Raw genomic sequence first — 15,556 nt, 5'->3', positions numbered from 1 at the left:
ATTACTGCCAAAGATACATAAAATGACAGATTTGTTTTCATTTCAAACTGTGCACTTATGAAGTTATGCGTTCACTTGGTAGAAATGACTGGGAAGCCAATTCCTTGTGAGTCCATAAAAAATGAGGGGAATCTAACATTGATTAAGTGCCTACATTTTACCGGCCATGGTAATAGATGCATTACACAGATCATTGTGTGTGTGTGTGTGTGTGTGTGTGTGTGTGTGTGTGTGTGTTTTACTGGGGATTGAACCTAGGTATATTCTATATCTGAGCTACATCCCTACCCCTTTTCCTTATTTTTTTATTTTTATATTTTGGTGGTACTGGGGTTCCTGAAAGCCCTTCTACCTCCGGGCTACACTCCCAGATCTATTTTATATTTTTATTTGGAAACAGGGTCTCTTAAGCCAGCGCGATCCTCCTGTCTCCGCCTCCCAAGCGCGGGGATTACAAGCGTGCGCCACCATGCCCGGCTATTTTTTTTTTTTTTTGTTTTGAAACAGGGTCTCACTAGGTTGCAGAGAGTCTCACTACATTGCCGAGGTTGCTCTCGGCCCTTCAATCCTCCTGTTTCAGCCTCCCCAGTACTGAAATGACAGGCATGTGCCTCTATACCCAACAGATCATCCCTTTTAACTTCACCTCAACTCTTAAAGGCCAAAGCTCAGGATCAGGATCCACGTAGAAAGGGAAGAAGACTAGGACTGATTTCAGGCCCTCTAATTCTAATTCTGGTCCTTTTTCTAACCTCACAATAACTGACCTATACACTGGATAATTTACCTGCCTGAAAAAATATAAATTAAGTTGGGCATGGTGGCACATGCTTGTAATTCTAGTACTTGGGAGGCTGAGACCGGGTCTTGCTAAGTTGCTGGCAGCCTCACTAAATTGCTGAGACTAGCTTGGAATCTGAGATCCTCCTGTCTCAGCCTTCCAAGTGCTGGAATTACAGGCATGAGCCACCATGCCCATCTTAATCTTTTGTTTAAATCTTTAAATGTCTGTTTTCAATTCTTTTGTGTATATACCATAGGGGGAGAGAAGGGGTTCCTCTACTTTCCCCTTAGTTATTATAGGTTCTCGTTGGCTGGTCTAGGAACCCAAAATGCCAAACAATTTCTAAAAGAAAAGCATAAAGGTTTTATTTTATTTTATTTATTTTTTATTACTTAAATTTTTTTTATTGGCACATGTAGTCAGACATCTCAATGGGATACAAGATGGTGGAGACATACATGGGCATGTCACCCAATTAGCCCTTACCCAGTTCCCACCCCATTCCCTCCCCCTCCCTCCTTCTCATGCTTGGCCTAGTGATTGACTTTGACATGTTTGTTAAAGTACATCATGTGCATTAGAGGATTTCCCTCTTTCCCCTCCCGTCCCCTCAGGTCGCCTTATTTGCACATCTGTAGAATCTCATTCTTCATCTAGAGTTCCTCCTATGACCAATTTTCCCTAGCTTTTGCATATTAGGAAGAGCATCCTATTTCTTATTTCTTGTGACTGACTAATCTCACTTATCATATTACATGAGGACCTCCACAAGAGAGTGAAGCCTCAAGCAATGGCCGAAGCGTGAGGCTTTCATACGTTTTAGAGAAAAAAAACACAATCTATTTGAGGAATGACAGGACAAACAGGTATCTGGACTAGGGCAGTAAACTGCAGGGATGTTACTAAGAGCTATATAGTTTTGGGTTGGGATGTCAAGGCTATTTTCTAGCTGTAGTTGGTGAAGGACATACCTCCTGAAAGAATCTTTATGGCTTGTTGCATGTTGGAATGACAGGCCAAATGGCCCTTCCTGGGGTTATATTCCACCTCTGAGCTACACCCCTAGTCCTTTTTATTTTTTATTTCAAAAGTTTCTGAGGGTCTCGCTAAATTGTGGAGGCTGACCTTGAACCTGCAACCCTCCCATCTCAGCCTTTCAAGTATGGGGATGATCGGGGTGTGACACCGCACCTGGCTTACTTTAGCATAGTTTTAGATGGCACATCTCCAACTCCTTCACTGTCTCTGTGAATGGAATTTCTGGGTGTTTTGTTAATATTGCAGTTAGCTTTTTGAGGAACTGCCAAACTTTTTCACAAGAGTTGCATCCATTTACATCCCACCCACTTACTCACATTTATGCTGTCTTACACCGAATCACAGGATGAGGAAGTGGCCTCTGTCTAAAACATTTTCCTCTTTTACTCTTGAAACTTTCTCTTTCACATACAGCCTACGCACGAAACCCACAGGAGGAAGGATATTAGGCCATGATGCAAAGAGAAATTCCGCCAGCCTCCAGATATCATGGTGTGTCAGTCCCTTGCCAAGGCCAGCCTGCCTCTGCCTCTGTGGACTCCAGGAGAGCCTGCTTTGATGACCGTTCAGCAGGAGAAGATGACTGACTGTGAGTTCAGATACATCCACACGTTGGCTCAGGACTATCTGCGACACGTCCTGCAGACACCACAGCGTAGCCCTGGTCAGAGCAAAGCGTCCAGGGTGTTACAAAACGTTGCTTTCTCAATGCAAAAAGAAGTCGAAAAGGATCTGAAGCCGTACCTGGACAATTTTGATGTGGCATCTGTGGATACTGCCAGAATTATATTCAACCAGGTGATGGAAAAGGAATTCGAAGATGGCATTGTTAACTGGGGGAGGATTGTGACCATATTTGCTTTTGGAGGTGTTCTCATCAAGAAACTTCTTCAAGAGCCGATTGCCCCGGCTGTGGAAACTGACGAGGAGATTTCTTATTTTGTGGCTGAGTTCGTTATGAATAACACAGGAGACTGGATAAGGCAAAACGGAGGCTGGGTATGTGTTACAGAAACAAAATTTTTCACTGTTACTTACTATGGAGTAGGAATTGAGAGCTTCCTTGGTAATTAAAACAAGAAGCCGGGCGTGGTGGCACACGCTTGTAATCCCAGCATTTGGGAGGCTGAGACCGGAGGATCGCAGTTCGCAGACAGCCTCAGCTACTTAGTGAGGCTCTTTCCAACTCAGTGAGACCCTGTTTCAAAATAAAGAATAAAAAATAGGGCAGGAGGTTAGCTCGGAGGTCAAATGCCTCTGGGTTCCGTCCCCAGACTTGGAACAAACAAACAAAGAAAAACAAAAACAAGAAAAACCTACCTAAAGATTTTTTATTTTCTTTGGATGGTTTGTTATAAATTTAAACAATAACCTTTCTGGTTCATTTCCAATGAATCCTAGAATTTCATAGCTGGAAACCACTTGAGTCTCCAGTTTTTGTTTCTTTTACTATTTCTTTTTTGTTTGATAGTTTTTGTTTCGTTTTGTTACTGGGGACTGAACCCAGGGGCCTTATACTTCAGAGCTATACCCCAAGCCTTTTTTTTTTTTCTTTTTAAGCGGGATTCTTTCTAAGTTACGGTGCACCGGCCTTGAAACTATGATCCTCTGTTTCAGCCTCTCAAGGACTGGCTTCCGATTTTTAATTCTAACAGTAGTGAACTACAGCAGTGAGATTTGGAGGTCGATAAAGCAGCTTCCTAGTGTATCTTCAGAATCAGCAGTGCAGGCGCACAACAATGTAAAATCAGTGCAGAATGAGTTGGTATTAGATGCTGCTATATATATATATATATATATATATATATATATATATAGGTATTTATCATGTGGCAAAAGGCAGTATGATAAAAATCATCATTACTTAAAATTGATAATTTTTTTTGGTGGTACTGGGGTTCCTGGAAACCCTTCTACCTCTGGGCTACACTCACAGACCTATTTTATATTTTTATTTGGAAACAGGGTCTCTTAAGCCAGAGAGGCGGGCTTTGAACCAGCGCGATCCTCCTGTCTCCACCTCCCAAGTGCAGGAATTACAAGTGTGCGCCACCACTCCCAGAAAGTTTTATTCATTCTCTCTCTCTCTCTCTCTCTCTCTCTCTCTCTCTCTCTCTCTCTCTCTCTCTCGTACTGGGTTATTGAACCCAGGGGCATCCTATCTCTGAGCTATACCCCCAGCCCCTTTTTTATGTTTGAAACAGGGTCTTACTAGGTTGCTGACAGTCTCACTAAGTTTTAAAGCTGGTCTTGAACCTGTGATCCTCTTTTCTCAGCCTATTCAACTCCTGGGATAACAGGTGAGGCCCTCCACACCCAGCTGATTTTTTTCTAATATAAAAATTCTATTAAAGCATGTTGATAAAAGAAACCTATCACCAACAAGAACCTTTATTCAATAATTTTAAAATTAAAAAAAATCACTTCATTATGGTTGCTTCAAAAAGCCAAGATTGTATAGGGACCTGTGTTGGAACTTGTTTTGGTTAAAAGACTTTCCTAGCTGGATAAATATGCTTATCATTATGCCCCAATATACTTAATACTTTTACTTCTATTTTTGTATGATGGATTGAACCCAGGGGGTTTCTACCTCTAAGCTACACCCCCAGCCTTATTTTATTTTTTATTTTAGCAAGACAAAGTTTTGCTAAGTTGCTGAGGTTGCCCTAGAAACTATGATTCTCCTGTTTTAATCTACTAAGTACTGGGATTACCAGCGTGGGCCACCATGCCTGGTTTATTATATTTTTTTAAAGCATTATGTCCCAGTGGAGCTTCTTTACAACTTTCAACTTTAGTTCTCACCTCTCCCAAGCAATTATCATTGTTATCTACCATTTTCCATGCAAAAATGCCTATTAAATATATCCATGGGAAATACACATAGCACTTTTTTTTTCTTGTGGTACTAAGGGTTGAACCCAGGGGCATTCTACCTCCAAGCTCTACCCCCAGCCCCTTTTATCTTTTATTTTGAAACAGGATCTCACTAAGTTGCTGAGGGTCTTGCTAAATTGCTGAGGCTGGCCTCCAACATGAGATCTTCCTGTCTTGGCTTGGTCTCCAAAGTACTGGGATTACAGGCATGCCCCACTATGCCTGGCTTTTATTTATTTATTTTTTTGTTCTTATGTTTCCCAGGCTAGTCTCAAAGGATCTTCCTGCCTCCTCTTTCTGAGTAGCTAGAACTATAGGCCTGGGCCACCACGCCTGCTAACAGGTTTTTGTTGTTATTGCTGTTTTTTGGTGATGGGGATCAAATCCAGAGCTTCCCGTGTGCTAAACACATGCTCCACCATCGAATAATACCCGAAATCCCATAGTACTTCTTTGTTGAAAAACAAAACAAAAAACATGAAAAATATTACAAGGTACTTAGTTTTCAATTTTTCTTCCAACTAAAGTCATTTAAAATAGTATTTTTTTAAGAGCACTTCAGCCAAGTGTACTGGGGCACTCCTGTAATTCCAGTACCTCAGAGGCTGAAACCAGAGGATCATAAGTTCAAGGCCAACCTCAGCAACTGGGGAAATCCTTGGCAACTTAGTAAGACCCTGTTAAAAAAAAAACAAAACTGGGTGGGGTGTAGTTCAGAGGTAGAATGCTGAAAGGTTCAATCTCTTTTACCTGCTCTCCCAAAGAATATACTATATATATACTTTATATATTCTGTTGTATGTAAATGTTATCAAGTAGTTGGCTGTGTCTAGCTAATGGATATAGGATATTTCAAGAGTTGGTTATAACAAACAACGCTTCACTGAATATCTTTATGCATCTCTTCCATGGTGCATGTGTGTGTGTTCTACAGTGGGTGTTTTCTGGCTTATTGTGTACGCCCATTTATTTAATCTACTAGATCCTTGCCTTCCAAAGTGGCTCTACCAAGTTTCATTCCCATCAGGAGCTAGTAAAGTATTCAGTGTTTCCCTCTCTACTAGTGAACTAGTATTATATTGTAGCAATCTTGTCATTATTTTCTCAATTTAGTGGGTTAACGTAAAACAGGCACAGTGGTGCACACCTGTAATCCCAGTACTTGGGAGGCTGCAGGTTCAAGGTTAGTGTGTGATAACTTAGCAAGATCCTGTTTCAAAAGAAGGGGGGATAGACTGAGGATAAGAATGTAGCTCAGAGGTAGAGTGCTCATGGGTTCAATCCCAAGTACCATAATGTAGATCTAAAGCATCTTGTTTTAATTTCTTCCTTGATCATGAATAGGGCTAAGCATCGTTTCTTCCTTTCTATCTCTCTTCCCTCCCTCCTTTCTTTCTTTCTTTCTTTCTTTCTTTCTTTCTTTCTTTCTTTCTTTCTTTCTTTCTTTTGGTACTGGGGATGGAACCCAGGGGCATTCTACCTCCAAGCCACCCCCAGAACTCTTTTTTTTTTTTTTGGTGGTACTGGGGGTGGAACCCAGGGGCTTTTCTACCTCCGGGCTATACTCCCAGACCTATTTTATACTTTATTTGGAAACAAGGTCTCACTAAATTGCTAAGAACCTCACTAAATAGCTGAGGCTGGCTTTGAACCTTTGCAATTCTCCTGTCTCAGCCTTCCAAGCTCGGGGATTACAAGTGTGCACCACCATGCCTGGCCAGCCCTATTTTTTATTCTTTATTTTGAAACAGGGTCTCACTAAATTGCAAAGGGCCTCATTAAGTAGCTGAGGCTGTCCGCACACCGCGATCCTCCTGTCTCAGCCTCCCGAATGCTGGGATGACGAGCGTATGCCATCGCGCCCGGCTGGGCTAAGCTTCTTTTCATATGCTTACTAACCATATAAAACTTTTATTCAAGAAATTGCCTTTCCACATTTTCATATTATTTTGTCTTTTTCTTGTGATTTATAGACATTCTTTGGATATTCTGGATACATATTATATTTCTATGTGGCACATGTTTGTCTTCTAGTTCGTTGGTGACCTTTTAAAACTATAGATGTTATCAGTCGTTATACATATTTAGAAGTGTGATGCGATGAAATTGATGAATCTTTTACTTAATGCCATTTCCATTTTGTTTAAGGCCTTCTTGCCTAATTACGGGTCACTTTCTTCTTCCTGGAACTTTCCTTTTTAATTCAGCCTGGCTTTGGGCAGGGTGAAGCGTGTGAGATGTTTGACCATGTGTTTTTCTCTGGCTGGCTGTGGTAGCTATGCTGAAGGACTCAGTAAAATTTCAGTTGCACTGTGCAGTTTTCAAGTGATGGCAACTGTTCTCCAGCATAGAGAGTCACGTATGAGTCTACAGAGGAGCTATGTTGCACAATCTCTGTAAGCCTGGCCTGTATTTGGAACTCACAGTAAATATATGCTCCTTAGACATTTAACCTCTTCACCATAAATTTCCTGAGCTCCTGGAACTCATAATGAATGGAGGTTGTGAAAAGATCTCTAAGAATTTCCAGAAATGTATTCACCTTTGGGGGCAGTGTAGTTGTAAGCAGGAGCATGGCAGGACAGACAAACCTACCCTCAGTGAAGATGTAATGCACACTGTGCCTGCGCATACACTCATCCTTCGAAAAGTCCCAGGCAGGTTCCAAGCTTAGGTTGTGGACATGATAGAAACACTTGTTATGTGTCATTTCAAAGCAGTCTTAACACCCTGCTCTCAGCTCATGGGAGACATTGATCCTCTTAGTGATGGGCGGTGTTCTGAGTCAGTACCTATAGACATGGCAAACTGCTATCTTTCATATTCAGAGTGCTGTTGAGGCCAGGTGTGGTGGCACATGCCTGTAATTCCAGGACTTGGGAGACTGAGACAGAAGGATCACATGTTTGAGGTCAGCCTCAGCAATTTAGCCAGACCCTCAGCAACTTAGTAAGCTCCTATTTCAAAACAATAAATAAATAAAAATAAAAAGGGTCTGACGCGTATCTTGGCGGTAGAATGACTGTGGATTCAATACTGCTCCTCTCTCCCCCAAATAGTGCTATTGACAGATCTTTTCACATGAATGAGTCACTCTTGAATGGTTCATTTCATGGGAAATACACAACCACATGGCTACACTAGTCCAGTCAGATGGCTCATACGAAGGAGGAAAGAGGTATTACACAAGTTTATCAAGTGAGCACCAACTTCTCTCTTTTTTCTCTTCTGTGGAAAAAAAAAAACCTCAAAAAACCACTGGTCATCAAACACATGATGTATAACCTAACTACATTTTCAAAGTTCCCAGAGAGGCTGGGCATGGTGGCGCACACTTGTAATCCCAGCATTCGGGAGGTAGAGACCAGAGGATCGTGGTTTGCGGATAGCCTCAACTATTTCGCGAGGTCCTTCTCAACTCAGTGAGACCCTGTTTCAAAAAATAAAAGGACTAAAAAATAGGATCGGGGATGTAGCTAGGAGGTAGAATGCCCTGGTTTCCATGCCTAGTACCTCAAACAAAACAAAACAAAAATAAATAGACAAACAAAAAAGTTCCCAGAGACTTTATGAAAACTTTTGGATCAAAAATGTGGTATGGGAGCACAGAATAGATATTAAGAACACCATTACATTTTCTCCTCTCAATGAAGCACTCGTCTGAGTATGTGCTGCTGGAGTTGAAAGAGTACTTGGCCCTTAGCTCCACGCAGGAGAAATCATGTCTACTGCCTATCTATTGCACACCTCCTGCTTAGCATAGGGCTGATTGCATAGAAGGTACCCAACAAAAATTTGTGGGTGGAATGATTCATTGACTTAACATTGGAACTATTTATTTAAATCCTGATTTCCCTTGCTAACTAGAAGTATAATCTAGGTAACTCACTGACGTACCCCATGACTCATATTACTTATGCAATATGTATTATAAAAGTCAGGTATGGTGTTGTATATCTGTAATCTCAATACTTTTTTTGTGTGTGTGTGGTACTGGGAGTGGAACCCAGAGGCTTTCTACCTCCAGGCTATTCTTCCAGACCTATTTTATATTTTATTTGGAAACAGGATCTCACTAAGTTGCCGGGAGCCTCACTAAGTAGCTGAGGCTGGCTTCGAACCTGTGCGATCCTCCTGTCTCAGCCTCCCAAGCGCGGTATATCTCAGTACTTTGAGACTAAGGCAAGAGGATCATAAATTCAATGCCAATCCTTGGCAACTTAGCATGACCCTATTTAAAAGTAAAAAAGAAAAAGGGCTGGGTTGTAGCTCAGTGGTAGAACACTCCTGTGTCCAATCTCCAGTACTACAAAACAAAAGATATATGATATAATAGAATAACACATTATACATAATATATAATGAAGACAATAATAACTACCTTAGGAGGGAAGGTAAGGGACTAGAGAACATTTTTGTAAAAGCCCTTCATGAACTGTTAAGTACTATGCAGCTTTGAGGGTTGTATGGGAAACTCCAAGAAGTTATATATATATAATTCTCAGAAAAAAATTGAAATACCAAAAGAAAGCCCCTTTGAAAATAGGAATGTACAGAGTTGGTGCTTTTCAAATAACCAGAATATTAAAGCTTGGGTCATAAAAGTTAGGCCTAGAGGTTCCCTCTTTCCCCCATTTTTCTCCTTCTTTTCTTCTTTCTCTCCTTCCCTTTTCCTGGCTTCCTCTCCCCTCCCTGCTTTCTATTTATTTTTCTCTTTTTCTTTCCGTCTCTTCCTTCTCTCTTGCTCTAAACAATGACCTGGGCAATTTGAGGCCAAATGAATGGGCAGAATCGGCATCCAGAGACCTGTAGTTCTGACCCAGCGCTCAGTGTGGCCAAGGAAGGCATGCACAGAAGGTCTACAGATCTTGCAGTGAGGGGATACATGCTTATGTGTTGGTATTTATCCTTTGATTAAGTAGATTTGAGAGTCAAATTCTTCTTATATCTCTTGAATTTTAACTTCAGCATTTAAAATCACTTAGTAGAAAGTAAGGTGAGATAATTCAGGTGATGCATAAATACATGGTATTGACAGAGGAATTAGAGAAAAATACTTTTTTCTGCAGGTCCTTTGGGAAAGCTCTTTAACACTGGGCATTAGCCATGACTTCTTCCTCGTGTCAGACCCCACATCCTATCCGTCAGCAAGTCCTGTTGGTGCACCTTCAAAATACTGTACATCCAGTGTGTACAGGCTGTTTTCCTGTCTCGCTTGGCTTTGTCAGTAGGCTCCTATCAATCTCTGTTTCCATCCGTCCCAGCTATGATCTGTTGTGTAACATAAGAGCAAGAGTGATTTATTTTTGTTTTATTTATTTATCTTTAGTATTGGGGATGGAACCCAGGAACATTATACCTCCAAGCTATACCCCTGTCCCTTTTTATTTTGATACAGGATCTTGCTAAGGTGCTGAGGCTGGCTTCAAACCTCTGATTCTTCTGTCTTAGTCTCCTAAGTACTGGGGTTACAGGCAGGCACCACCACACCCAGCTGAGGAGTGATTCTTTATAAACTTGAATTAGATCATGTCCTGGCATAAGCAAATCTCTCCAAGATGTTTCTTTACCTGAAAACAAAAGCACCAAGTCCTGACCCCTGAACTTGAAGGGCTGCACCATCTGGTTTCCAACTACCTCTCAAATTTTAATTTTTATTCTTAAAGAAAATATTTTGAAAAGAATATATTTGAAAAACATATTCTGAAAAGATAAAAAATCACTCTCACTACCCTCACATATTTACAGCAGACATTATATGCAATTATAATGAAGACATACGTAAAAGTTTATTTTATTATATTACAAATACTTTCAACATAGCTTCATATATTCCAGGTTAATATTTTGAATGCCTGCAGAACATTTACTGAATTAATATAATTTGCTTTACGAATTCCCGGTTGTTAGGCATTTGGGCTGTTTTTTTATTTTCTGTTTCTTAGAAATGATGCTTTGAGCCAAGTGTGGTGGTACATGCCTATAATCTCATTACTTGGGAGGCTGGGACAGGGGAAAGAAAGGGTTGGGGCCAGACTTGGCAACTTAGCAAGGTCCTATTCAAAATATAAAAAAGGACCTGGGAGTGTAGATCAGAGGTAGAATGCCCCTGGGCTCACTCTCCATTAATCTTCCTAAAAAAAAAAAAAAAAGTCCTTTTATAATGAACATGGTAGGCTTCCTCTGCATAGCCATGTACTTCCCTCCGGCATTTTAGAAGATTGTCTCATGATTAATTTCTAACTGTGGACTGATTAGTTCATAAGATATGAGCGGGTGCATGTTGTGTTGCACGCCTGTAATCCTAGTACTTGGGAGGCTGAGACAGCAAGATTGCAGATTGGAGGACAGACTCAACAACCTAGTAAGACTCTCAGCAACCTCTCGCAATCCCATTTCAAAATAAAAAATTAAAAGGGCTGAAGGTTCTTTCTCCTTCAGAGAAAGAACACTCCCAGATTCAATCATCAGCACCAAAAAAAAAAAAAAAAAAAAAAGACATTATCTGCCCATGGTCACTGTTATAATATTAAAAAAAAAATCATTTTAGAGGGTCTTATTATACTTGCCAAATAAGGGTTTGAAAAATTCTAGGAAGGGGAACAGGGAAGTGTCTACATACCTAGAATGTGTGGGAAATCCATGAGTGTGTAATAGCAGGAGAGGAAGGAGAAGCAGTAGGGCAGGACAGAGTGTGCCTCTGAGCACAGCCTCCATCAACGCGTAGGCAGAAGCTGGCTTTCTTAGGCAATCCATCAAATGGAAAACTCCCCTGTCTGGTGCCGACCTGCTCTGCCAGCGATGCTCTGAAAGATGATTCCAAGGGGCCACAAAGCCCTCCTGTCTCTTCAACTAGCAAAAAAATATGCTTAGTTCACTTTTAAATATTCGTTATCCAGGCTATAAACTACCACGAGGCATTTGTAACCCCTGACTCTGGAACCAGCAAGATGCAAGGCCAATAGTTGCTGATAAGTGTTTAAAAAGTTATTTTAACAGTTTTCTAATTCTTTTGGTGCTTGTGTGAAAACATATGGACTAGAAGGAAGTTAAGTGTTTGCATCCCGGTCCAGGCACTAAAGAGTTGGGTTACCGTAGGTAACTTACTTTTATTTATTTATTTTTTTGGTTCTGGTGATTAAGCCCAGTTGTATTCTTCCTCCAAGCAACACCCTTAACCCCTTTTATTTTAGAACAGGTTTTCACTTAGTTGCTAGGGCTGGCCTTGAACCTCCGATCCTCCTGTCTCAGCCTCCTAAGTACAGAGATTACAGGCATGTACCACCATGCCCAGCATAGATAATTTACTTTTTTCTGGTCCTCAGTTTCCTTATATTTTAGAATAAGAGAGGAAATTTGGCTAGAAGTGATTTTCAGTGAGAATGTTGCATGATCATAGCTTGCAAGTTAACTGAATACAGTGTACAATTTATTGGGTTGTTTTACGTTGCTGTTTTTAAACTGTCCTCAGAATGAATTGCGATAGAAAAAAATCATCAAGTGTTTCATAGATTCCGAAGGATTGGTTTAGTTAAGATTTACTCTGAATCCTCATAATTATCATGTGATAGTTTATAAATATAATACTGCTTGAGAGGGACCTAGAATTGGAGGTAGGGAACAAGGAAGAAAAGAAATAAGAGTATGAATACTGAAAGTAGAGAAGAGTAACTATAAGTAAAATTGTAAAATTAAGTAGAATTGTTTTTACTTTTTATTTCAGCAAATTCCGCTGATTTTTAAAATGTTAAATTTTTTTCCCTCATAGGAAAATGGCTTTGTAAAGAAATTTGAATCTAAATCTGGTTGGCTGACTTTTCTGGGAATTGCAGGACAGATCTGTGAAATGCTGGCTCTCCTGAAGCAATACTGTTGACCAAAAGGACACTGGCTTTTGCGATACCTGCTGCCAGCAAGTACTGCTGAGACTTTTACACAAACAACTTTGATGATGTAACCTGACTTTCCAGAGTCAAGGACATGTCTCCATTTTAATAAATAAGTTGTATGTATGTGTCTCTATATGTGACTTGCGTGTTAAATAAGGGACAGTGACCAGTATCTCAATGTTTACTTGGGTTCTAGTTCTTAGGTCATCAACTCTGATGCAATATAGGAACCCTATACCTTGTTCCTGACCCCTCCCCCAGTCTCTATCCCTCAGGGCTTGCTTTACCTTTCCTAGGAAGCTGTTAATAGATATAATAAAGAAGCCAGAGCCCCTCCCTCCCAGGCCCTGTACATGCTCTTAGGGGATTTCTGTTAATTAAGGATTTATCTGCAAGGTGGCCAGGGCAAGTCAGTAGGGAAGTGTTGGTGGCCAAGGTACCTATGGCTTACGGAATCTGAGATACAACTGCCCAGGCCACCTGGGGCTGTGTCTGTTGGGGGCAGGGTAAGATTTCCTTTTACCTCTTCCTACCAAGGCCTCCCCACTCCCTTAGTGTTAATGAAAACTAGGTGGTGGGAGTGATAGTAAGGAATAGATATAATAGAAAGTGCATATTAGGCTAGCTGGAACACAGTTACATAAGAAACCACAAAATCTGGCTTTTACACTACAGTGACCTCTTTAGCAATGTGAAGTTGGGAAATCAGTGACCCTTCCTGGTTTGGTCTGTGACCTGGTCTTTAAAAACACACCACATTGGGTGTTTTGTTTATTAATTTACATTATTTTGGGGGAAAAGTTTTTTTTATAAACCTCAACACTTACCTCATTTCATACATAAAAATTAAACTGAAACAGATCATAGACCTCAGTGTATGTTAAAACTACACCACTTCTACAAGAAAATATTGTACCAGTATTGGGAAGAGGTTTCAAGATGTATTAATGTATCAGTATTGGGAAAGATTTCCAATTTTAAATATATCTTTGGTAGTAAAGAAAGTCAGGAGCTTCAGGGAAAGGGACCTATTTACATTTCTATAGAGAGGCAAGGTTCCTCTAGGATGTGAGGAAATCCCAGATTCCGGAGAAGCAACTGAACACATTCTGGAGTGTAACAAAAGGTGTGGGGGTCTGTGCCTGACACAGAGCTTCCCCCAGCCCCAGAAGGGGCGGATCTGGTTGGGTTGGAGACAGCGGAATACCTGGGTTAGAGATAGGGCAGGATATCTACATATCAAAGGACCTGCCTCAGACTTGGTCCAGATAAGAACAATCTGCATACAGGAATTTTTGGTGAATTCGTTCAACCCCCCCCCCTCACCATTTCTGAATGGCAGGGGGCTATAACTGTCTTCTGTATTTCTACCTTTTTAATAAACTTCTTTAAATCTTCAGCAAGAGTCTGGGCTAATGTGTATTTATCCTTAGCTCAGGATAAGAACCCGCGGTTTTTCTGTTTTTGTGTTTTTGTGTGTGTGTGTTGAGGGAAATTTTGTCCAGGACCCTAATAGGGGTCCTTGGGGACAGTTTCCCCAAAACCATAACATATTCTCAAACTGTAACAAATATAGGAGAAACTCTTCACAGCCTTGAAGTAGGCAATGATTGCTTAGAAACACACACACACACACACACACACACACACACCACACCATACCACCACCAACACCACCACCACCACCACCACCACCACCACCACCACCACCACCACCACCACCACCACAAGACTGAACCAGAAAAGAAAAAGCAAATTAGATCTCATCAACATTTTAAAATTCTACTTTGAGCTGGGTGTGGTGATGTGCACCTGGAGTCCTAGCATCTGGGAAACTGATGGGTGCCCTCTTGAGCCCAGGAGCTCCAGGCTAGCCTGGGCAATATGGTGACACCTTGCCACAACAAACACTCCAAAAATTATTCACTTTCTCTCTTTCATATTGCAAATTGAACCTAGAGGTGTTCTACCTCTGAGCTATACTCCCAGCCCTTTAAATTATTTTATTTGAAAGAAGGTTTCACTAAGTTGCTGAGGGCCTTGCTAAGTTGCTGAGGCTGACCTTGAGCTGCATTCCTCTTGTCTCAGCTTTACAAGTACTAAGATTAAAGGCAAGGACCACCATGCTCAGCTCATTCTGCTCTTAAAAGGACATCATTAATGAACTGGTAGTGGGAAGAGGTTTTAAACTTTATTAATGTGTCAGTATTGAGAAAGATTTCCAATTTTAAAATATATCTTCTTTACTAAGAAAGCCAGGGTTAGCTAACAGGAAGAAGAGACTTGTACTTTCCATTTGTAAAGGAAGGAAGGCTGGAGCCAGGAAAAAAATGTGTCTTTACATTCCTAAGAACAATTTCACACATTTTGGGGGATAAGACAAATGGTAAAAGCCTGTGTCTGGAGACAGAAATGCCTCCCCCTCCGGCCCTAAATCTGGTTGGAGAGATAGCAGAAGCACAGCCCGGACTGGAGATAAGGAGTAGCATTATCTCCAAAATCAATGGGACCTGCTGAACTTGGGCAGAATAAAAACACTCAGTAAACTGGAGTTCTTTGGCATTTTCATTCAAATTGCCCCCCTGTGCCCCGCTCCGGCACAGGGCTGTAACTATCTCTATATTTCTATCTTTTTAATAAACTTCTTTAAATCTTCAGCAGCTGTCCAAGCGATGAATACTTATTCTTAGCTTAGGCAAGAATCCACGGTTTTTCTGTTTGTCTGTTTGTGTGGTGGTGGTGGGGGAATTACTTCTCCCCATACACACACCATGCATGTTTCACCCCCGCAACAGTTAACCTAGTGTACATGAGACCCTGTGTTTGATCTCAGCACCAAAAAATGAAAAAAATAAAAATAAAGACACTGTTACCAGGCAGTAATCTCTTCCTCAATTCTTGCTTTTTCTGAGAGAAAGGGTTCAACGGAAAATTTGAATAGGAGAATATGAGAGTTTTGTTTAAG

At 40.9% G+C, this 15,556-nt stretch overlaps 1 protein-coding gene across 1 annotated transcript; it reads left to right on the top strand.

Annotated features, from left to right (window-relative positions):
* Nucleotides 1-2,401: 2,401 nt before the first annotated feature.
* Nucleotides 2,402-12,578, top strand: BCL2A1 (BCL2 related protein A1; the record flags this gene model as incomplete). Its single annotated transcript, XM_080693147.1, has 2 exons — nt 2,402-2,821; nt 12,471-12,578. 2 exons carry the CDS (start codon nt 2,402-2,404, stop codon nt 12,576-12,578), a joined length of 528 nt encoding a protein of 175 aa, XP_080549273.1.
* Between the last annotated feature and the right edge of the window lie 2,978 nt (nt 12,579-15,556).

Source organism: Muscardinus avellanarius, assembly GCF_963383645.1.
Source record: "Muscardinus avellanarius genome assembly, chromosome: 3".
Lineage (NCBI taxonomy): Eukaryota > Metazoa > Chordata > Mammalia > Rodentia > Gliridae > Muscardinus > Muscardinus avellanarius.
The sequence above is the reverse complement of the archived record's forward strand: the minus strand, read 5'-3'. Positions and strand labels throughout refer to the sequence as shown.